This window comes from Electrona antarctica (genome assembly GCF_951216825.1).
Source record: "Electrona antarctica genome assembly, chromosome: 4".
Lineage (NCBI taxonomy): Eukaryota > Metazoa > Chordata > Actinopteri > Myctophiformes > Myctophidae > Electrona > Electrona antarctica.
In genome coordinates this window covers 29,241,550-29,266,867 of record NC_136809.1, presented here as the reverse complement: position 1 = coordinate 29,266,867, position 25,318 = coordinate 29,241,550, and the positions used below count along the sequence as shown (strand labels likewise).

General features: G+C 45.6%; 1 protein-coding gene across 1 annotated transcript in view; it reads right to left on the bottom strand.

Annotated features, from left to right (window-relative positions):
- Nucleotides 1-25,084, bottom strand: part of cxxc4 (CXXC finger 4) — a gene marked incomplete at both ends in the record, with an annotated part of 65,799 nt that extends 40,715 nt beyond the window's left edge. Inside the window, one exon of the mRNA XM_079499327.1 lies at nt 24,233-25,084. Coding sequence (XP_079355453.1) covers nt 24,233-25,084 — 852 coding nt within the window. The remainder of the gene's footprint in view (nt 1-24,232) is intronic.
- Between the last annotated feature and the right edge of the window lie 234 nt (nt 25,085-25,318).

The following is a 25,318-nucleotide window of genomic DNA, read 5'->3' as shown; positions in this document are numbered from 1 at the left end:
AGAGAGAGAGAGAGAGAGAGCACTGGACAAAGTGTGCTACTTTGTTCTTTGAGAAACCACACCTCTTCCGATGATGGAGTGAGCAAGTAAAAACGAGGGAGAAAGAGATAGAGCCCAGCTTGTCCTGTAAGAAAGAGAGTAAGAGGGAGCAGCTTTCTTCCTCTGCCCTGTATTTTGAGGGGCGCTAGCCCCTCCTATATACAGGTTTAATGTTTGTCTTTAGTTCAATGTTTGTTTAATAAATGCCATTGACAATGAAGAGAAAATGTATGTAATTTTGTAACTCATTACGTCATATTGTCTCTTTATTGTTAATGGCATTTAATGCTTGTGTTGGCACCGTTTGTTTTACATCACCTAATCAACATGAGTTCCACTTTAATATATTAGCGCCCCTCACTTCACAAGGGTGTGATTTTTCTTTCTGAAGACAAAATGCTGCTGCACTTGTGTGTTAATTGAAAGGTGCTGTCAGCTCATTGGGATTCGTTCCCTCATTCACTGTGTCCTGATGGGGCCTTACAACACCAGACACACTCGTTTCACAGTGTTTCTTGTTTGGTTCTGGTGACTCATAATGCCCTCCTAATACGTGGGGGGGGGGGGGGGTGTTCAAAAACCTTTTTCATTTATAGTTATTTTTTTAAATAATTGTTTGGGATTTTTTTATGGATCTTTATAATTTTCCAAAATAATAAAATAAAATAAATGAAAGAAGTAATTGGAGTTTGAAGTTACAATGGGTTTGTATAGGAGGGGGGCGTGTCTGTTAAAATGAATATCAAATATCTAAATACTGAATCGAGCAACTTAAAAATTGCCTGGGGTGTTCACAAAAGCCTGTTTTGAAAGTGAAATAACAAAACATAGTTTTAGTGAGGTTAAGGATAGGATTAGGGTAAGGGATAGGCATAACCACACCCACCGGGGTGAAACACCACAGAAAGAGGGAGTCCCATTACACCAAGTACAAGTACAGTATAGTGTATACAGTTTAAAAACAGCAGATATATCATATACCAAGCCTTTATTGTCACCTGGATGAGGTTAGTGATAAAAGGTCAGAGAGGTTGATAAAGGATACCTGCAGTCGGGACATGGGATTATAAGTGATATCAGCCCATGGGCTGATACGCAAGTAACCACTTCACCATCGGTGCCCCCGCGGTTTCAGAAAATATGGTATCTCTTACTCTGTGTCTTCACAGTGAAGCTGCACAGAAAAAGCCTGGTTTCCAGCCTGCTTCGCTGCATTCCATGAATTTGTTTTGTCACTTCGCTACTGAGCCTGGAAAGTCTCCTATCTCCAAGGTATGCCAAAACTGAGAAATCAACCCAAGGCTTCTGATTGGTCTGTGGTGTGGTTTGGGACAAAACACCATGTTTCATGTCACATCAATGCGCAGCTACTGTTTGTACTACTGAATCTGACATAGTGGACCATCCATCCATATTCAACCGCTTATCCGTAGTCGGGTTGCGGGGGCAACAGCTCCACCAGAGAGCTCCAGATTTCCCTCTCCAGAGTAACATTAGTAACTTCCTCCTAGGGGATCCCGAGGCGTTCCAAGGCCAGTGAGTCGTAATCCCGCCATCTCATCCTTGGTCTGCCCGGGGGTCTCCTCCCAGTGGGACGTGCCTCGAGGACCTCCCTAGGGAGATGCTCGAGAGGCATCATAACCAGATGCCCGAACCACCTAAGCTGGCTCCTTTCCAGGCGAAGAAGCAGGGAGATGCCAGCCACCCGTCGAAGAAAACAAATTTTGGTCGATTGTATTCGTGACCTTATTCTTTCAGTCATGACCCACACTTAGACCATAGGTGAGAGTAGGAACGAAGATTGCTCGGTAGACAGAGAGCTTTGCCTTCTGGCTCAGCTCTCTTTTCGTCACAACAGTGTGGTACAGCGACTGCAATACCGCACCTGCTGCTCCGATTCTTCGGCTGATCTCCTTCTCCGTCCTCTCCTCACTTGTGAACAAGAACCTGAGATACTTAAACTCCTTCACCTGGGGTAATATCACATTCCCTACTTGGACTGCAGAATCGGTTTCCTGCTGAGAAATTTGGAGATGCTGATCCTCATCCCAGCCGCCGTACACTCGACTATACAAACCTGTCCAGTGAGAGCTGAAGGTCTTGGACCGATGGTGCCATCACGACCACATCTAACTATAAATGCGCCACTTCTCTGTGTGTCTGTGTGCGGTTGTAACTTGTAATGCCCGTACTTCAAAGCATGAACAGCATAGTAGAAAAATACACAAAAGAAGCTTGATTAAACAATTATTTGACTTTGTCTTGAAATTACTGTAAGGTATAACTGGGAGGCAGCATATGCTATACAATGATGCAATCGCAACTCTCAGCGCTGCTAGTGCAGTGAGTGCACACACTGGGAAGGAAGTGAGAACAATTACAAACAAACAACACAGGTCAACGTGACATGACAGGTCAACAGAAGTTATTTTGTCAATCTAGCTGAGTTTGACTCAGACAAACACGACATCGGTTCTGGTATTCCTCAGGGCTCGATTCTTGGTCCTCTTATTACCTTAGAACTTATTACCAATCACGGAGTCAATTTTCATTTCTATGCTGATGATACCCAACTATATCTTTCTGTAGCTCCAGATGATCCCTGTGCCTTAGACCCGTTGATGACCTGTCTGTCTAGCATCAAATGCTGGATGAGTGAGAACTTTCTCAATCAAGCTAAATGAGGATAAGACAGAAGTTCTCATAATCGGTTCTAGTGAGCAGAAAGAATCAATAATAAGCTGTAGAAAGTAACAGTACAGTAAAGAACTTGGGGGTCATTATTGATTCTGAATTGAATTTTAATTCACACATTAATCATGTTACCAAGATTGCTTTTTTTCACCTTGGAAATATTGCACGAATCGTCATTGGACGATGCAAAAACGCTAATCCACGCCTTTGTTTTTTCTCGGCTTGATTACTGCAATGCACTTTTTTCTGGACTGCCTAAGAAAACAACTGACAGATTACAACTTGTCCAAAATGCAGCAGCCAGAGTTTTAACTAAGATGAGAGAACATATTACTCCAGTTTTGGCTTCACTGCACTGGCTTCCGGTTGTTTTTAGGATTGATTTTAAAATTCTTTTACTTGTTTATAAAGCTCTAAATGGTCTCGCACCTTCCTACCTACATGACTGCCTGCCTAAATATGTCCCAAACCGCCCCCTAAGGTCTTCCACTGCTGGCCTGCTTGCGTTGCCTAAAGACGTAATGTCTGACGTAATGAAATCACACCCGTGTGAACTGGGTGACCATAGCAACCATGCTCATTTTTTGGTACGAACAGACAGACATACACGTAAACTAACAAAGCCAGTTGTAGGAGTGGTTTACTTTACACCACTCAAAAATGGCAACTAAAAAATATGGGGAAGCAGCGTTTTGCTTCTACGGGCCGACGGCGTGGAACAAACTCCCACTGTACCTTCGACAGGCAGCCTCTGTAGACATTTTTAAAGCGCAGTTCAAGACCCACTTCTACATTCTTGCTTTTAATTGATATTTAAAAATCTTTGTTATTCATGTCCTCACTGTATTGCATTACTGCTCTTGTTTTTTTAATGTTTATGCCTTGCTTTTCTTTTTTTTCTCCATTGCTCTGTAAAGCACTTTGAGCTGCATTTCATGTCATGAAAGGTGCTATACAAATAAAGTTTTATTATTATTATTATTATTATTAATCATCACAGGCTCTGGACAGGCCCCTGCCCAGGGTCCATATATGGAGATGGCCTGTTCTGACATCACAACACTCCATATTTGGGCATGCCTGACACAGAACTCCATATGTAGGAATAAATAAAGGGACACAGAGAGACACATACAGAAATATCATTGGGCATAAAAGGGACACAGACAGATGTGTGGAACGGGTACTCTGCATTTCCGGTTGTCCAGATCCCACAAAAGCCTAATTTGGCATGCTTGACAAAGAACTCCATATATGGACATAAAAGGGACTAGAACTGCACTCTGTTGAGTGCCTACTAGCAGAGCGCGCAAGTACTGTCGACCGCTACGAACTCTCAAATCTCAGCCTCTCTGTAAAACATTGAAATTAAATACTAAAGTCCGGTTATAACTGGCTGTCAATGGTGACGTAATTACGATATGTTTCAATATTGGTTGGGTAACAGGTAACGTATGTATGTATACATCTATTATACATTTGAAAAGGTGTGCCCAAAGCCCAAGCCAGGAAAATAAAGTCACCAGCTACTACGTCACTGACACGCTGCAACACGCTGCAACACACACTGCAACAACACACTAACACGACACAGCCTTACCCTCCGCGTCGATCCACGGCTATCTCCTCATGTCGCGCCGCACGCCCGCACTCAACAACACCCGCGTAAAAACTGTCATTGCACTGCCACTACAGCCGCCTCCCGTCCACACTCACAAACAACATCAATATCAATAATAAACACAAACACGCCACAAGCACCGACACCCCCGCCTAATTTGTTGCCAGGTCTATGAAAACAACCCCAGAAAAAATGCCATTCAACACGCTACTTACAACTCGCTTACAATTCGCGGACCTGGCAACACTGCATCCTGTTTTCCCATTGGCTACGGTTGCTACAACACGCATTTGCACTGCATCTTGGGAGCAACACAGCTTAATGTAGGGGTCACCGATTGCTGTGCTACATCCCCCTCATGTTCTCACCACCCCGTTCGGCTACACCACACACACTAACCTACACAATTCTCCACATGCAACACAGGGCCCTCATTGGCTAGCCCCCTCACATGGCGATCCCCACGCAGCCAAACACAGGTCAGACACTCTTGAGCCAGCCACACACACACACCCACAACGGCCACGTTCGGAATTATCGCACTGAGCGCACTGTGCAAATGCAATGCAAACTAATAGGCGAGTGTGCTTCGGTGCGGTATTTCCCAACGCGCCCATCTCATCGACACAACGCGCGCAGTCGGATGCCAACGTCTTCCGCGCATTATTCCTTTCCCAGTCTCACCACACCACGGACTCATTGTAACCTCGCATCAGTGTCACTGCAGACACGTAATCACACTGTGGAGGATTTGTGACTGAGTGACTGTGTGTGTGTGTGTGTGTGTGTGTGTGTGTGTGTGTGTGTGTGTGGTTTGATTTCAGCATGTTTTACACTGCACAGTTGCGCAGTGCACACCATGGGACAAATCGGCTTTTCACCCCCTGCCACTGTGCCCACAAACGCATGTACAAGAGGAAAACAATCTACACATTATATACTAACGTCAGCATCGGGCAGATTCACACACACAAGCGTTATTAGTTGAGTTTTCTTATTGAAGTGCCTCTGAATTGTAACTGTGCGTTTATGTCAGTCAGCGATGCGATCCGTTGTTATTCAGCCACGCACGGACTGGAGAGAGGCGACGTGTTTCTCTCCCTTCGGCTCATGTAGCCCTCATTGTAACTACAAATATTGTTCCCGAAGAAACAATGTGGGGTCACTGCAATCCAAAAGATTGTAGGCCTACTATAATGCAGTCAAGGTCCCCACAAAAATATACTACAGTATGTTCTGCTCCATTCTCAACATCTTTTGGTTTCCACAAACACTAACTTATTGTAAGTAAACCAAAACAGTAAAAAGCAGTTTCATGTGTGCTTATTTTAATTTAATTTAATTTGCTTTGATGTGAAAATACAATACAACAAATAATAATAATACCCATCCGTTAATACATGTGAAGGGCACAATACTGGGTTTGAAAACACAGCTGAAACATGAAGTGGAGTCTGTCAAATCTCGCAATTTCCTTCTTCCCATTGCGCTGCAACGGAACTAGGATGAGCCGCCCGAAGGGCGGCGAAATTCTAGTGTATATACGTAAGTTGTAAGTTGAAAGTACTATACTGTGGTCGGCTGGCTTTTTTATGCGTAACCCAATGCCTCCCTCTTGACACTCTATAACTGGCTTTTGATGGTGACGTAATAAAGATAGGTTTCAGATTACATACATACAGACATTACCTTTAATTCACCCGACACTGAAACATATCCTAATTACGTCACCATCGACAGCCAGTTATAACCCGACATTGAAACATATCTTAATTACGTCACCATCAACATCAGTATATATACCTCCGAGCATACGCACATTCATACCAGCACGACCACAGTACCACAGCGCTCTGCTTGCGCAAGTAATAACTGGGTGGGGCATGCATTTCCGGAGCCAGCACAAAAGCCTCTGCCCAGGCTCTGGACCTGATCACCCCTATATCTCCATATATGGATCTGGCCTGTTCTGACATCACAACACGGGTACTGCTCTAGTCTGCAAAAAGCTGTGTAGCAACCCTCCGCCACGACTTCGCCTCAAGATCCTGTCCATGGAAATCACAACAGGATAGGTGACAATGCGCAGCCCTTACGGGTGGACGGAGTACAAACTATTGTTTACTTTTTACTGTAGGTTTTACTCTTGAGTCTCGAACTGGTGCTAATGAGAAGAAGAACAGTGAGAAGAGCATGGACAGAGTGGTGCTGGCTGATGACGTATCAGCAACAACGTTGCTACATAACAGGTGACGTTACAGGAGGCTGGCGAAGTGACAAAACAAATTCACGGAACGTAGTGAATCAGGCTGGAAACCAGACTAGCACAGAAACTCCTTGTTTTACGATCAATTCGAATTTGATCCTGTTTTTGGGTACATAGGCCTGATCAACCATTGTTGAGCTAACCAGGTACCAGGTTAATCGGTTAATCACGTTTGTAGTTTGTAGTCGCACTAGAGCTCAGTTAGAACTCAGTTGAAAGTAAATTTGGAGTTCACACTGACTTTGACTATGTGCAGTCTTGCTGAAAGCTGGGCTATGTGCATGAGACTACGTGCATGATATGTGCACATATCTAGCAAGATATGTGCATGAGACAATAAACAACTTGAAATGACCAGTAATTAAGTCCATGGTCATGGGAAATGTATTGTTTTGGCTGACTGTATGCTAACCAGTTATTGCACAGCCCCTTAAAAATGTTGACTCAATGATAAATGGATGGAATCTCTTTTTTGGTAATTTTCCTCATCTCCTAAATTGACAGAGCATTTCACACCAAATTTACAGAAAACCAAAACTACAAAATGTTGGAGTTGTGCCAAACCATATTTAGAAAAATGGATGTAGTGCTCTGCTACAAGCATCTAACCATGCAGTAACTGTTATTATGCATCATAATTATTTTACTTTAGGGTAAGTGAGTTTGCAGCTTATAGAATGTGGACACCATTCAAAGTAATAGCGTGACAGAACATAACATGGTACACAGGTCTGTGATTTATGCTAGCCGGTTATTGGCACAAAATGTGTGTGTGTGTGTGTGTGTGTGTGTGCGTGCGTGCGTGCGTATACGCGTGCGTGCGTATACGTGTGCGTGCGTGCGTATACGTGCATACAGACAGAGCATTATTTTTGGTGGCATGAGGTGTGTTATATATACCTGTCGTTTGTAGTATAATCTATTGTTAGCTTCAGTCTTCATTTCTAGGGTTTAATGAGCATGCATTGTGGATTAACCTCGTTCCCAGGTTTTCTCGTATCAGTCTGCTGATATTAATGACTATAATTAAGTAATTACTGAGATTTTATTTTTTAAACAATTGGAGATATTTTCAGTGTCAGTACAGGTGTGTTTCTTTGATATATGGAATGATCAAGAAATTCTACAAAATAAGTGGTGAATGTATAAACAATGCAACGACAGTATAAGACATGTACATTGCAAATTGTAGATTGTATGAGCCATGTGTACGATGTTAAATATTCCTGAACAAGAAATAATAGCTTTAGTGTATTGAGACGTTCCAGTGGTAGCCTCTGGCAAGATTTCAATAATTCATGCCAGTAAGCGTTATCTATCCCACACTTAACTGTTTATGATTATGAATACAACCTTCAAATTAAGTAGAATCTTGAATAACTGATCAATGAAATCTGATAACAAGACAAAGAGTCTAATAATGGCATGGCTTCCCTGTGCAATTGAAAAGGCTTTCAGACAGTCAGCTAAATCAGTTATCAGTAATCTTGCTAAATCGCTTGAATCCCCCTAAATAAAATAGTACATCTTACGATGTCAAGTGAAAACATACTGTGTGGGAAATTGCTTTCCTTCAACCTTTTACATTGGGCTACAGTGATATTTTGAACAAAAATCACCAATGATGTGCTAACTAGTTGAGTACCAAAAACTTGCGAGTATCGCACCAGGGCAATTTTGGTGCTTCATTTTGATGACACTATTGCCTGAGATGTCCCATTTGCCCCTGCTGTGCCAAAGCTGACATTAAAATATTACTAGTACACAACAACACTGCTCTGGGCAGCAGCATGCAGGTTATTTTAAGTGAGCATTCGCGAAATATTTCGCTTACGGGAGGTTTCCTACTGGCAAACCGAGCTGCAGAACTTCATTTATGAACTCCCACAGGGATCAAAAGGTCCCTGCGGGTTTAAGAGATGTGACGTCAGGCGCTGTGCCCCCGGGGTATAGAAGGCGCGCCTACGTCACCAGCTCTCATTCTACTTTTCTCTGCCAATAGAGGACTGCAAGACTTCTTGAACTCGAGTGCGTTGAATGTTTTAAGCTTCACAAGCCGGACAAGAGAAACGAATTTCTTGAGTACCGTGAGGTTCGACGCATTTTTCAAAGCTTCTTGAATATTTTCACGTAATTATACGCTGTTTAACAGCCTTTCTCGGCGCTAGCCAAGATTTCCCGCTGTTAGCTTAGCCAAACTAGTGTTAGCCTCGTGCGACACACTAGCTTTGCCTAAACACAGTTAGCCAGCTAGCCAAACTTGTTGCGCGGCGTTTAGAAAACGCTTAGCTTCTAGTTCTGTTAGCTTTAGCTAGCTTTAGCTTACACCGGGCTGCCGGTGTAGCTTAGCTTTCTTCTTCGGAAGAGAGATGGTTTACCCCCGCACGAAGGCGCGGAAAAAGGAAGCCACAGGAGGAGAGGAGCCGAAGCGGGTTTGCCCCGTCTCTGGATGTGGCAACACCATGGCAAGGGAAGACGGACACGCTGTTTGTCTCTATTGCCTTGGAACCGCTCACGCACGCCAGGCGGCCCAAGGAGGGGACGGACTGGACTGCAACAAGTGCCTTATGATGACTTTCGAGATTAAGGAAAGCAGACTTCGGCGTTGCCTAAACTTTTACGAGAAGCTACGCCTTTCCAACCGACAACCCCCTCCTCCTCCTCCTCTTCGAGACCCCTGGCCCTCCGAGGTTCTCACCGGTGGGGGACCAAGGGACGCTCCAAGGAAGAAGCTGGACTACCCGCCGCTAACACGCAGCGCCCCAGCCTCTTCGACAGCCGGACAGAGGCCTGTTCCAGCACCGCGGAGCCGCGCTCCGGCAACGGTCTCTAGCTCCCAGGCCTCCATAGTCAGGGCTACCGACTACGAGGTCTGCGGAGCTAGGCCAAAAGCTACAGCTACGCCTCGCTACCTGGCCCCGCCGGCTTCTCTCCCCGCAGAGGCTCCTCCACGTGAGGAGGCTAGGCCCCGGTCTGGGGACCGAAACCCTCCCATACCAGCACCGAGACACGGTAGGCGTCCTACAGTGTCCAGCGCCATGGAGGAGCGCCTCGACCCATCTCCACAGAGGAGCTATCGCTCTGACCGAGAATGGGCCGAACAGGAGGAAGGTGAGTTCTCTGATGAGGAGCTCCCTTCACGCCAGTATCGACAGGAGGACTTTCACGTTCTGGATGAAGTGAACGTCTTCTACGACGACGAGGGTGACGAGAGAGACTACGACGATTACGAGCCACGTGTCACTTTCCATGAAGACGACATGGACGTCGACTCTCAGGGGCCACAGGTGGATGCACCTGTCAGCCCCCCACCCCAGCAGGACGAGCCTGCTGTTCCTGTGATGCTAATGAGGGACGACTCCCCCATTATGGACATCTATAGGAAGGGAGCCTTTCGCTGCCAGCTGGAATGGCCAACATGCACCACCAAGGCACGCGCATGGCTGGGGATGTCTGCGGACCAACTCCCCCCCCCACCCCCGAAGAAGCAGAAGCTTCCTCAGGCCCCGGAGTTCATGGACACCATGCTCCGCCCCTGGAAGAACCCCTCTGTGAGTGCGGAGTTCCAACACCGCACCACAAAGGCGGTCCCCGACATGGTGGACATTGGCAGCATGGGCCTCCTCGCCATGCCCACCATGGACAGGGCAATGGCCGCCTACCTAGCCAACCCTCAGGCTCCCAGGGTCATCCCGCTGGAGAGGGAACCAGCCTTCACCAGCACCATGGACAAGGAGGCCTCCAAGCTCAACAAGTGGCTCCATGCCCACTTGAGCTTTATAGCCAAGGCTACCAACGCCATCGCCATCCTGCAGGGCTCTGTTAAGGCTCTCCTCCTGGAGATGAAGGACTCTTCCACTCCAGCTCAGCTGGCAGAGCTACGCCGCCTCAACCATGAGATGGCAGCCCTCCAGTGTGAGATTGCGGAACACACCAGTGAGTCACTGGTGTGCTCCGTGCTGCAAGAGAGATGGAGGTGGGTTAACCTGGCTCCTCTCTCCGATGCTATTAAGAAGGAGATGGTGGGCAAGGACATCTCTCATGAGGGCCTCTTCCACGGGGTCCTTGAGAGTATGTCCATCTCCATTCAGCAGGCCGAATCCTCTTCGAAGACGATGAAGGCCCTCGAGCCACTGGCTGTCCAGGCACCTCCTAAAAACCCCAGGGGAAGGAAGGCACCCTGGAAACCTAAGGCAGGTGAGAAGGGCCCACCCAGGGCCCCTGACCGTAGCGGAGACAGACAGCAGCAGCGCCCGCATCCCAAGCCGGATCGCCGCCGCTCTCCTCCTCCCTACAAGGCCAGCGCTTCCAGAGGCCGAGGCGCAGGGAAGCGGAAGTGACACCCCCGGCCGGGTTCAGAGGGGGGCCTCGGCCGAGCCCCCCCATCATCTCCCAGTTCAGAGACTAGCGCAGGAGGTAGTGGTCACGGACCTCACCTCCGGGCCGGCGCCCAAGCGCTTGCGGAGGGAAGTACATGCAATTGTTGCCTCTGTACTCTCCCTCCCAAAAAATGTTGTTGTAATGTGCAATTCACAAAGTGTACCTGTTTTTGTACCAATAAAGTTGACAAAAAACAAAAAAACACAAAAAACAACAAAACCATCTCTGAAGGGCATAAGCCCACCCATGGGAGATATAACCCATACTGGGACAGCGCAGGCTGTCTCAGGCAAGAGCCGTCACGCCCGATTTTTCCGTCACTTCCCGAAAAATCCACTAGAGGGAGACATTACACCACAGGTGAGTCTTCCCCTACACAGGCCATCCCTCCCCGCCCAGCCATTGCTAGGAGTCGTCAGAGGGAATTCCCTATCGAGTCATCTGTCACAGTGGCGGAAGCACGGGGCTTCCCCGTGGATCATCCGTACAATAGCGACAGGATACAGACTCCAATTCGCCTCGAAACCGCCCACGTTCGAGAAAGTAATATTCTCCCGAGCGAAAGGGCGGGAAGCGGACATTTTGCAGCAGGAGATTTTTTCTCTGCTGCAGAAGGGCGCTATCACAGAGGTGCCCCCCCACCAGTCACTCAACGGGTTTTATTCTTGTTATTTCCTGGTGAAAAAGAAAGGGGGCGGGCTTCGTCCTATACTGGATTTGAGAGCCCTGAATCGTCATCTAAGAACATTACGTTTCAAGATGCTGACTCCGCCAGTCCTAATGCGCTCAGTCCGCATGAACGACTGGTTCACGTCAATAGATCTGCAGGATGCATATTTCCACGTTCCAATTTACCCCCCCCACAGAAAATTTCTGCGGTTCGGGTTCAAAGGGAAAGTGTACGAGTACACGGTTCTTCCCTTCGGAATGTCATTGAGTCCGAGGGTTTTTGTCAAATGCACAGCGGCGGCTATAGCCCCACTGAGACAACAGGGTCTTCGTCTAGCCACATATATAGACGATTGGATCCTAATGACAAACTCTCCACAAGAGGCTCGGTTGCACACACATCAAGTGCTCAACCACCTCTGCTCACTAGGGTTCCAAATAAACCTAGAAAAGAGCATGCTGACGCCGACTCAGTCTATAGACTTTATCGGAATAAGGCTGGATTCAGTTTCTTTCACAGCTCGCCTGAGCAAGGAAAGAATGGAAACAACATTACAGTGCGTGACATCGTTCCAGAAGGGACGTTCGATTCCCTTCCTCACGTGCCTTCGGATGGCGGGGCTTATGGCCTCAGCAGTCCATTTAATCCGCCTGGCCAGATTACACATGAGACCATTCCAGCGATGGATGAGCTCTCTACGTATACCTATGTACCGTCGCCGCCAAAAAGTGTTAGTGACGTCACAATGCGTACTAGCCCTTCAATGGTGGGCGAACAGACGGACTCTCTCAGAGGGCGTCCCTATGGGGAGACCTCTGACGAGGAAGGTGGTCACCACGGACGCAAGCATGTCCGGATGGGGAGCCACACTGGAAGGCTATACAGCCAGAGGGATATGGGAGGGACCTTTACGATCCCACCACATCAATTACCTGGAACTGATGGCGGTCTTCCTCGCACTAAAGCACTTCAAACCGCGCATTCAAGGTTGGCACGTCCTAGTCCGGACGGACAACACGACAGCTATGTGCTATATCAACAGACAAGGCGGACTCAGGTCCCCTCGTCTTCATCAGCTAGCACGCAGACTCATATTATGGTGCGACACACACATTCTATCAGTTACAGCGTGCCACGTCCCCGGTCTTCTGAACACAGGAGCAGACCTGCTGTCCAGAGGTCCCCTCCGTTACGCAGACTGGTCCCTACACCCTCAGGTGGTAGCCCAGATCTGGAGCAGATTCGGGACACCCGAGGTGGATCTCTTTGCCTCAGAGGAGAACACGAAGTGCCCTCTCTTCTTCTCCATGAGAGAACCATCGCCGCTGGGACTAGACGCTCTGTCACACCGGTGGTCCAAGACGCTACTCTACGCCTTCCCCCCCCTAACCCTGATTCTCCCCACTCTAGACAGAGTGAGGACTCAGGGTCTGAAGGTGCTATTAATAGCCCCGTCCTGGGGGGTATGGAGGTCAGAAATAGCCCCTCTTCTCTTCGATCATCCATGGCAGATTCCTCTACGAGCGGATCTCCTCACGCAAGCGAAAGGGGAGATCTTCCACCCTCACCCCAGAGACCTAGACCTGTGGGTCTGGCCCGTGAGAGGGTGATGTTGACAGCAGCAGGCCTTCCCCCGAACGTGGTGGCAACGATCCAGAAGGCCAGAGCCCAGTCAACAAGGAACCGTTACGACACGGCCTGGCGCATATTCGAGCAGTGGTGCTCGGATCAACCAGACCACGTAATTCCTTATCAGGCCTCAGTAGTGCACATACTGACGTTCCTTCAGGACTTCCTAGACAGAGGCCTAGGCCTCTCGTCAGTTAAGACCCACCTAGCAGCCATCTCAGCATGCCACGTGGGCATAAACGACCAGACAGTGTGGAAACACCATCTGGTCAAACTATTTATGAAGGGCGTCCGTAGAGAACACAGGGTTGTAAAATCCCTGGTTCCCTCTTGGGACTTGTCCCTGGTTCTGGAGGCCCTAACCACGGCACCCTTCGAACCACTACAGGCAGCAAACCTGAAGTGTTTAACACTCAAAACTGCCCTCCTAGTTGCTTTGACAACTGCAAAGAGAGTAAGTGACCTACATGCACTCTCGATCTCTCCAGAGTGCATGAGGTTCGATGACAGGTCAACAAAGGTCACCATCAAGGCGAACCCGGCCTTCATTCCCAAGAATGCCCTCTCGGTGTGTCTACCAGTAGACCTACAAGCTTTCCATCACCCTCCTTTCATCTCCGATGAAGACAGGAGGCTGAACTGCCTCTGTCCAGTAAGAGCGCTTCGCACTTATGTGGACAGAACGAGTCCCTTCAGGAAAGGGAACCAGCTGTTTGTGTCTTGGGGTACCAAGACCAAAGGGAAGCCTGTTACAACAGTCACTATCTCCAACTGGATAGTGGACGCCATCCGTCTGGCCTACACTAGCCAAGGAAAGGAGCCCCCACAAACGCTGAGGGCCCATTCCACACGAGGTATGGCAGCATCGTGGGCACTCTATAAGGGGGTGTCGATCCAGGAAGTCTGCACTGCAGCAAGCTGGTCTACACCCTCGACGTTCGCCACATACTACAACTTAGATGTGGCAACGCCCTCTCTGGCACATGCGGTCCTAGGAGCGGCTTCTCTATAAAGAGGCCCACTCCGGCCCTCTGTGCCATGGGATGCACAGGCGACACTCTGAGTTAACCTGTACATCTCCCCAGGGACCGGGCAAATGACCATTGTAGTCATTCAGCCCACCTTTTACCTCCGGTCCTAACATTCACTCGTTGGTTCAGGATTCGGGAGTTGATAAGGTCCCATAAGCGAAATATTTCGCGAATGCTCACTTAAAATAACATTAAGGTTACTTTAGTAACCATGGTTATTTAAGTAAGTGAGCGAAATATTTCGCGGAACACCCTTCTGTCTTGCTATTGGCAGGAGAAAAAAGTTCCGAATGAGAGCTGGTGACGTAGGCGCGCCTTCTATACCCCGGGGGCACAGCGCCTGACGTCACATCTCTTAAACCCGCAGGGACCTTTTGATCCCTGTGGGAGTTCATAAATGAAGTTCTGCAGCTCGGTTTGCCAGTAGGAAACCTCCCGTAAGCGAAATATTTCGCTCACTTACTTAAATAACCATGGTTACTAAAGTAACCTTAATGTTACTATTAGATTAAACAGGTGCAAAAAATGTCTAAACTGTGTGACTGCATTTCACTCCAGGATTCCAATCCCTGGATGTCCAAACGCGTAAAAGACTTTTGCACTTATGTTGCTGGGCTGTAAAGTAGCAGTTGTGTCAGTTGAGCTACAGTATGCACATGGCAATGTGAGCCATGGTGATTGGTCTTATTTTTGGGGGAAACCTCTTAGTTCTCCAACACCTTAACGTCACTAAAACTAAGCTTCAGACCTCCCCAAAGAAAGTGATGAAAGAAAGCCAATGGAAGCCAATGACCCAGCGAAATCCAACACACTTTATTGCTAGTTTGGGATGGCTCGGGGTAGAAAATAATTGGTATTTAATATGCTCAGAGGAACATGTCCTATCATACCTGAACCTGTCTAACTACTTCTCCAAAGTGAGTGAGACCCACAGCCACAACAACTATCTGGTACCCCAAACATTTAGCACAAACATGGGACACTTTTCATTGTACTTTCTTTCTTTATATATATTATATTATATATTATATCAAAAGACATAAAGAGATGCAGATGCTGGCCCTTCAGAACGCTGTAAAAACATAACTTAAAAAAAGAAGAAAAGAAAACAAGTATGTTTTCTCATGCCAATAAAGTTCCGCAATAAAAATCCGCAGTGCTGTTCACTACTATATGTATACAGCCGGACTAAAAAGCGGAATAACTCTAAATCTACGGAGCTCTCCATGGTTCTGATAAAACGTGCGATGTTCGGAGGTCTTTGCTGATTATCCGGTGATCCCGATTGGAACATTGGCGCTTTCTAGAGCAAGGATGGCTTCATTTTAGCTCGCTAGCATTGGCGCTAATTATTTAGCATCTAAGATGGCCGCCCAAGCCATACGTGTATCCAGCGTGCAACACACTAAAACGTACATCAGGGTCGGCAGTCTAGCGTTGGCTCTTGCGTCCACCAGGTGGCAGTCAACTTGTTAAGTATTAAACAAGTCTATGGGTCTTTATGAAAAGTAAGCCGACAGTAAGAAGTACAGAATACGAGAATAGATTTTAACATAGAAAGTAGCATAAATAATACTATGTAAACAAAGTAAGTGCACATTGTCGCTGTCAGACAGAAAATCTCTTGTAGATCTCTTGTAGGCTATTTTACTATGTTCTAAATAGTAACAAAAAGGGAACATTTTGGACATTACACAATATGTAATGGCAAGTGACTTGTGTGTGCCTGTACAACACTATATTTTAAAATAAAGCTTTAATATGTTATTTTGAGTATCATAAGAATATATCATTCATTGACCATATTATATGTAAATTGTCACACTACACTAATCCAACTAATTCAATTAAGTGCAATGCATTATGGTAAACAAATCTGTCACGGTACACACAATCCTGAGGGTTAACTCTGAGACTGTAAAAGATGTCTGCACACTTGGAGATAAATTAACACTTAACACTAAATTAACATTAACACTCAAAACTTTGTGGCGTACAGTACGTGCCGTGACTGACATAAACCTGGAGGGAAAAAAATAAATAAAAAGAAAATATAATAAATAAATAAAAGTGAAGTTGGCGGAAGAACGGGGCCTCTGAGCCACAGGGAAGCCCAAGTCAAGTAGAGGTAACTACTCTGGAAATGTTAGGTTAGATGAGATTCCTCTGCCACTCTAATCCGTCCTGGGGCCTCTGAGTTAACAGGAGAGAGAGAGAGAGAGAGAGAGAGAGAGAGAGAGAGAGATGAGACACAGAGTTGAGAGGGAGAGACACAGTGAGAAGAGATAGAGAAAGGGGGAGGGAGAGAGAGAGAGAGAGAGAGAGAGAGAGAGAAAACAGAGCGTTCCGCAGAACAGCACAGCAGTGACACGGGGCAATCCTCTAGGGTCTTGCATTAGCGCGCTAAATTAAAGGGGGTATTAGATTAAATTGGCTCTCCGATTTCAGGGGTGTGAGTAAAATTCTGATTTGCATTTTTCCACCGCTGCTTAAGATATAATTAGTTCAGGGTGATTCCCATGTGGAAAACACTGACAGCCAAATCTAACTGGCTGCTGCTATGTTATCATCTTCTTCCAACAGGCAAGAGGAACAGTCTGTTAATGTTTGTATGTGCGTGTGTGTCTGTGCCAGTGTGTGGTTGGGGGATGGGGGATGTGTTTTTTAAGTGAGAGTGTGTGTGTGTGTGTGTGTGTGTGTGTGTGTGTGTGTGTGTGTGTGTGTGTGTGTGTGTGTGTGTGTGTGTGTGTACACATGTGTACACATGTGTGTACCTGGACACATTATGCTACTATGTGAAGGTGTGTGGGCAGGCAATTCTCATTCCCAGACACAACTTCAATACTTGTTTAACACATATTTCTACCATATTGAGCTATACATTATTGTTTACAGAACAGGTACTATATGCCAAAATACAAAACAACAACAAAGATACAAACACAAACACAAAATGTTGTCAAATCCAGTATGTTGCCTCATCCCTGGGTCGCCTTTTAAAACTTGCCCGTTTCCGTAGCAGAAGGTGATTCTGTAATTACATATGCAGAGTAAAAAAAAATACAGTAATTACCGGTAGACGAACCCATAATACGAATTACTGAAGTCAGCGAAGCACCCCTTTTTCTTCTCTTTAAAAAGCAAGTTTGGATTTGTGTACGAGGGGGATTTTTTCACACCCTGTGTAATTCTAACTGTCTTGGCCAAATGGATGTTTTCCCAAAAGTATGTGTACCCATGCATTATGGATGCAGGGCCATCCCTCTGGACACCTGTTTCAGACACCTGTTAGTACATCTAGGGAGGAAACATCAAATGAGCCTCCTATTACCGCCTCTCTCTCTGGTGTAGGTTCCACTATAACCCCATACCACACTTCCTGTATTTAAAAACCATCCCTGAGTGCTTCCTCTCGTCATGTCTGTGAAGTGCTTTCATTTACCAACAACACACCTGCATGCAACTAAATATATATGGCATGACTCTAACCTGTCTGGTTGGTATTTCTATACTTGTGAGGACATATTAGTTTTAATTTTATACATTACAGTTTTACCTTTTTTTAAAGCCTAATCTTAACCCATTCTGGGCGGGAACCCCTTATGGTCTATTGAAAAATAGCAGATCTACAAGCTCATAGCGCGATTTTGAAAAAGTGAAGTGAAAATGTGGTGCAAATCTTGAATATATATTCTTTCAGAGCGAACATTTTTAACTCAAATCTTTGCTTCTGGGGGGTGCCTGGAACAACATATTTTCAGATTGGGGTCGGCTGCCAATTCCTACATATATTTTTGGGGCTCCTTCACATGAAAAAGGTTGAGCACCACTGACATAGAAACATGGGTTTTTCAGAAAACTGTCAGGATTTAGAAGGCATTTGTAGAATCGTCCTCAGGTCTAAATGGTGCACATGGAGCGTCCCTGCCGTCCCACCAAAGATAAAATCAGCAATGCAACACTGTGTATAAATCAGGCAATCAAGCAACCCTAGTCTCAGGTGACCAGCTCTCTAATCTCGCTCCACTCAGAATGAAGGTCTGGAGGAATGATCACGTGAAATAATGGATTGAATGAGTGAGTAGCTCACACGCTGGGTTGTGGCTAAACTGTGATTGAGTGGTGACAGTACCACGGGATGCTGCAGGGTCTCTGCGAACCAAAATTATGTCGAACATCTATCAGCTAAATTATAAGAGAAATTAATTAAAATATTGCCTGAGGTATGTGCACTGCACAATATAAACAAACGCCATGTTTGTTTCCAATTTCCAATTACAATTTAGGCATTTAATTAGCACCTCTTAATCTAGAATGACTTACAGTTCAAGAACACAAGGTAATACATCAAACACAGATAGTCATCAAGAATCATAAGCCAGCTAAGAACCTAATATCTGTCTAACAGTAGATTATCTATACAGTGAAGCTATGAGTATACTATACATTATAGAGTGCTATGTCTACATAAAATGCTATCTAAATTATATAAGTTTAGCCTTTGCATACGCCTGTAAGGTCGTCGAGGATAGTGCAAGTGCTACGGAGTAAGATGAAGTCTCAAGAGGTGAGTTTTCATACTATGGCGGAAGATTGGGAGTGAGTCTGCAGTTGTGATTGCAATGGGAAGTTCATTCCATTGTTTTGGAGCCAGAAGGGAGAAGAGTCTGGGACGTGTGGAGTGTTGTCCCGGCTTTTTAGTGAATCTTCTGGCAACCTCCCTGCATTGGCTGATCTGAGCGCGCAAGGCAGGTTGTAGGGTCCGATAAGACTTTGAAGATATAGGGGTGCCATACCTTTGGTTGCTTTGAAGGCCAGCATCAGTAATAGTAATACATTCTTGAGTGTACACCTGAGTGTACACTCTTGATGGGCTAGGTCCTTCCCAGCTATTGGAAGGGCCCATGCACATACTGTCAGCGGCCCTGCTCCCTTCTGTTCACTTTGCAATGCAAGCCTGGAATACAAGGTTAACCCCAACCCCATATGACCATTATGTATGTTTGGCCAGGATTGTTCCGATTTCAAGCCGAGTGGCCCCCCTAGTCCAGACAAATATCCCCAAAACACTAACATGTCTCAGTTTGCAACATCAGACCAAATTGTCTCATTTTCGGTTTTATAGACGTTTATCCTGTTCTGTTCGTGTACATCTAAGCACACACACACCTAAGCAATCAGAAAACATGAACAATGAGTGTTGATGCATGTCGTTGCCTGTATGCAACACCTACAGTATATGGTGCGTATACATGTCCATGAATGGGCGTGCGTGTGCAGGAACATGCAGTGAGTTAAGGGTCCCGGTTTTGGGGGCTGAACCTCTACAAAATACCTACAAGTAGACCTAAAACGTATCTTTTTTTCTGCATTGGTTTCATAACTGCAGTATGAAATCAGAATTTATGGATCAATAAAGGGTTGTCTACTTGAATCTTGTCCTAATTGTAAGCCTACTGTAACAAAAAAAAGAGAAAAAGAAGAGAAAATAGAAAGAAAAACATTTTCCATAAAACAAACATTTATCTTGTGAGGAAAGGAAATTTGTCTTGGTTTATTTTTCAAATTATACTATACCTATACTATTTGTGCCTCATATGTATAGTAATAAAAGTACAGACATGCACGCACACACGCATGCAAGCACACCAATTTTCGCTGTAGCTGTACACAGAATCATAGGTAAACAAATCAAGTTGTATGTTGTAAAATACTGTATCTTTCATTACAATCAGCCCCTCGACATTACATTTCATCAACCAGCTTGAATTCATCATACTGTATGTCAAAAAAGACAATAGGTTTCCCTGCTTAACACATTTCTTACTACAATCGCTATGCACTGTGCATACTGTAAATTTTGTCCTCAATATTGATGAGACTTATTGTGAACTCTGAAAGCTTCAAACGTTCAATGTTTTCGAAATCAAGGATGAACTGATTGATTATTGAGCGTTTCTTTTTCCCTGTACAGCTGAAGAGACCGCACTTTTATGACTTGAGAGCTACTTTCAAAATGACCAGCTCAACCAGACCCAAAAAAATATTATCCCATTGCTGGAAATAGTTTTTAAAAATTACCTGAAGGGGCTTTGGAATAGCGGCGCTGGTGTTACATAGAAAAGAAACACACTCGGAATGGGAAAATTGAATTTATACTGTTTTGTTTTGTAAAACTTTGTAATGCTATTGACATTTGTGCGCAAAATAAGGCTTCCCTTTATTTTTTTCATTATCCCTTTGTGACTCCAGCACCTCACTTAAGTTTTTTTTAGCAGATGAGCGGTGGTTCTTTTTACATTTTTGCGCAACACTCTTGAAAAGTATTGCATTGTGGGTTTGAGCTGACAGGCCCTATTTGATGTCAATCAATGAAGTCACCTTAATTCAAGTTGCAAATGCTTTCTTTCTTCTTGTCTCTTTATTGTTAATGGCATTTAATGTTTGTATTGGTGCCCTTTGTTTTACATCACCATTACATCACCTAATCAACATGAGTTAGACTTTCATATATTAGTGCCCCTCACTTCACACAGGTGTGATTTTTATATATATATATATATATTTTTTGTCTACCTGAACAGTCTTTGTGATCTACTGGTAGATCACGATCTACATTTTGGGCACCCCTGCTGAACAGCAACAGGAAAAAATAATACGGTACAACATTGAAAATTAACCGTGGAAATCTGTACTGTAGTCCCTGGATGGATTTGGTGCACATAACAAATACAGTAAAACAGCAGGGAAGAAAAAAGTGTTTCTGCCATCCTAAATGATATTCCATGAGGCTGTAGTGTAGATAAAGTTGCACGTTGGGGATAATCTTTCATTTCAATCAAGCCCCTTGGTATTAGTAGCTCCAATTTCTGAGAAACTAAACTGCATAAACATATAAAATATGTCCAAACCATGTAATCATGTTATCAATCTCAATATTCAACAAAATAATTGCAATATGATGTAGAGATTTTATTCTAGGCATGCCATAACAAGTGAACATTTTGGCGAAAACAGAAAATCTAGAAGCTCACAACAAATCTGGTACTTTTAAGCACAGAGATTTGGTGTAGAGGGGAAAAAAGGAGGTAGACCAAAGGGGAACCGCATGGTCAAAACGTATATAGGGTAGTGGTTTCCAACCTTTTTTCAAACAGAACCCACTTGAAAATCTTGAAAGCGTTTTTTGGCAGACCCATCTGACCACGGCAGCCAATCGAATCCGATGGTGATAAACACATTGATCATGTTACGGCTTGGTTCAATGAAACCAATGTAGTATAGTATTCCTATACTACATGTACTTTCCTATTTATTTTTTAAGGAAAAAAACTTTTTTTACACCCCTTTTTAATATTAACCACCCTGGCATCTCTATTCTGGGGGGGACATTTGCGAAAAATGTCCATGTTATATTGTCATTAGTCTCTCACAGCCCACCAGTGGCCCCCGGCCCACAAGTTGGGAATCGCTGATTACTGTGATTAAGTGGTTAAGGCTCGAAACTTCAGTTAAAAGCTTTAGCAAACAAATAATTTAAAGGCACACTACACAAGGAGCACAAAAAGAAGGGAACTAAAGTTCATATTTTGAATGTGTACCGGAAAAAGTAAGGCAGAAATAGCGTTTACACTTAGGGGTGAAAATCTCCATTAGAGAATGTATTACAAAGACGGCTCTGGTAAAACAAGTTTAGTCAACAGATTTTGTTATTTTTGTCTACTTTTTGAAGGTCAAGTGGTCAACTCAGTTGATGTTTCACTGTCGCCTGTCAATCACTGATTAGCTCTGTCCACCCCAGCAAAGAGACATGACTGCAGCAGAAATCACCAAACACTGACATTTACACAGCAACTAGCAACATAGCTTCACATAGCAGCATCCCGTCACACTGGACACTGAGTCCTACACATCCACGCTTTAACCAGCATAATCTCCCAGCAACTAACACACTGTGCTCTGGACATATGCCTTGAAAAACACATTAATAAATAAATAGTAACTATGTGTAATATTCTCTTTCACTCCCTCATCCCAACATGGTCTTCTAGGACAGTGGTTCCAAAACTTGATACTCAAAATGAAACCAAATGGATTGAGTTACAGACCCATAAGGGTCCATTTGGTTCCTAACTATATCATTTAGCTGGGGACCCCCTGGAACTCCCTCAAGGACCCCTGGGGGTCTCCGGTCTCTAGCTAGGACATGTATGAGCACACACAGTCACACACTCAGGTAAAGTGCATTGTCTGTGATCAATTATTCATATTTTCACAGTTTCACTATGACATGCTGTGAGCACTGGACACAGTGCTTTATAACAGAGAGGGGGAAGGCATGATCACAATGTGACAATGTTCATTGAAAAACTAAGCAAAACAATGAATTTCCAATGAGAAACAAAAGGTTTCTCTAGTTCTATTCCCAATCATAAGCACTCATGACTGACACATTGTGAAGGAAGGACTCATCCTGTGTCTGTAGCCTATGTACGGTAGATTTCTTTTCCCCCTTTTTTTTTAAAGTTTATTAATCACATTAACCATAGTGTCCCTATTTTGGACAAATGCATAACTGTTCAATTTACAGTACTAGCCACAATTTAAGTAAGTTTGTAGAGTTTGTGGATCGTCTATTTCCGCTATTTGTCCTAGGACGAAGTACATAGTGCTTAAGTGGTTAAGTAATATTTCATGATTAACCTCTTTTATTCTGTGTAATAACTTCATTAATTAGCCCAATCATCTGGCCCTCAGGGTGCATCTGTCGGTGACTCATCCATAGAGGGTACATGTAGAGTCATGGAGGCAGTTCAAATTGTCAGGATGAACACCACCCTAGCTCCTTTTTTACAATTATAATTCTGCGTTGGTCCTGCGATGCAGTAAATGTCAGTCCGTAAATAAATCAATTACAATACAGCAATTAAAAACAACATCACCCTTTCAATGTGTTCCAATGAATGCTCCCACTACCTGTCAATTACATTGGTGGCAAATGTATATTTTCCTCTTCCCCTTTGTTTAGGAGTTGTGCAGGAAGTGCCTCTATCGCACTGATTTCATTGCATCCCCCCCCCCCCCCCCCCATACACCCCCCCCCCCCCCCTTCCCCCCCCATTCTGTGCATCACTCAGTAGACTGATCTATACTTGGCCCATAATGCGGCCCAAATAGAATATAAAATGATTTCACCTCAACCCCCTCATATGCGCAATCAATTCATATAGGATCAGTGGGAAGATCGGCCTACTGGAGCGGCTCAATCCCCTATGTGAGGTGGTGGTGTTGGAGTGTGTGTATGGGGGGGTTACTGGGGATGGTGTTTTGAGAAACACCATCAGCAGCCCCTGCCATCGCTCTCAGCATCTTCCCGGTGGTCGGAGGCTGAGGCTTTGTGGGATATTGATTCTCTCACACACACCCCTCCCCCCCCCCCCCCCCCTTTTCCCCCCTACACCACCACCTCCCCCCTTTCCCGCCCCGTCTAGAGACGGTTTCCATAATTGGTTAAAATGACCGAGTGCAGAGAGAGGGATGGCTCTGTGCTGCTGAAAAACCATTTCCCAGCCTTGCCTTGGAGCTGAGCCAAGCCCAGGGTTGTTCGGATGCGTTCCAGCCCCGGCGCTGACTGGCAGCAATTAGGGGTGTCTGAGCCAAGCTCAGCTTGCGCTCCGCACAAACACCCCTAATTACTGCCAATTAGGCTAGGCGGGTAGGCAGATTTGAGAAGCCGGGGGGGTCGTTCAGGCATGGGTGGGCATGGAAACAATTTTCAAGGGCTTAGAAACGTGACTGGATGAAAAGGTTAATGCTTTGGAGTGCAAGGGGATAATAACAAAAGAAAAGGGGTGGGGAGGTGGGAAGGGGGGGGGGGGGGTGCAGCCTCCCCTGGTTCTCACCTCCAGCGATGAGCCAGGCTTCTTTTTCAGCTCCTCGCATTTCCTGAACTTGCAGATCTGGTGGCCCGTTTTGCGGTTCCGACAACTGCTGCACACGCCGCAGTTGATTAGCCGCCTGCAGGGCGCACAGACCCCACACCTTTTCCTCTTCTTCTTCGCCGGGTTTCCACTGGATGCCGAGGAATTATTCTGTGGGCAGTCCGCCAGATTGGCAATTTGAAACGCACTGTCTGTAACGGCTGCCGCCGAGGCTGCTGCGGGGGAGTGAAGGGCTGTCATGACGATGACCCCGGGAGGTAATGAGATGCCCCCTAAAGCCGGAATGGCGGAAAAAGTTCCAACGCGTTCCTGGAGATTCATTATCTCTGCTTCAGCAGCGCCGCATTTCAGCTTGTTCATGCATTCTCCTCCCGCTACCAGAGGTCTGCAGTGTTCGGGGGATAAGGTAGAGAGGAAATTATTATTTGCCATTTGCAGCGTCTCTGGCGGCACGCCAGGCTTCCCCGGCCTCTGGGAGTCATTTCTATGCATGCCGGTCCTATTAGGGTTTATTGCCGCTGCCGTTTTCCTCCCCCAAAGCATGGCAGCGTTATCACAGTTCCACGGGGACATTCCGGCGATCCGGGCGCTGGGGAAAATGGGTGTTGTGATGCGGGCAATCTTGGCCGTCTGTGGAAATGCCCCATTGGTTTTGTAAAAGTTTGCAAATGACCGGTACCTCTCCATCTCTGCATTGTAATCCAAAAGCTGACTTAATCCACCATCCAGGTTATCCTTTTGCAACAGGGCGGCCACGTCTGCATTTAATACCTGTGCATTTTCAATGCAAAGCGCTGCGTTTATGCTTGACATGGTTGGGGGACAGGGAGGGAGGAGGGGGCGAGGTCGAGGGCTAATGAGAGGAGAGTAGGGTCACTGTGGGCCTTCGTCAAAATTGAAGCTGGTTACCAACAATGCGATACCATCCTGGTTTGCCTTCCACGGTGCTAAAAATGAAACAAACAATAATTACAGATACATCAAATACATCATACATTATTTTCTCTATATTCCACCCCCCCCCCCCCCAACACACACACACACACA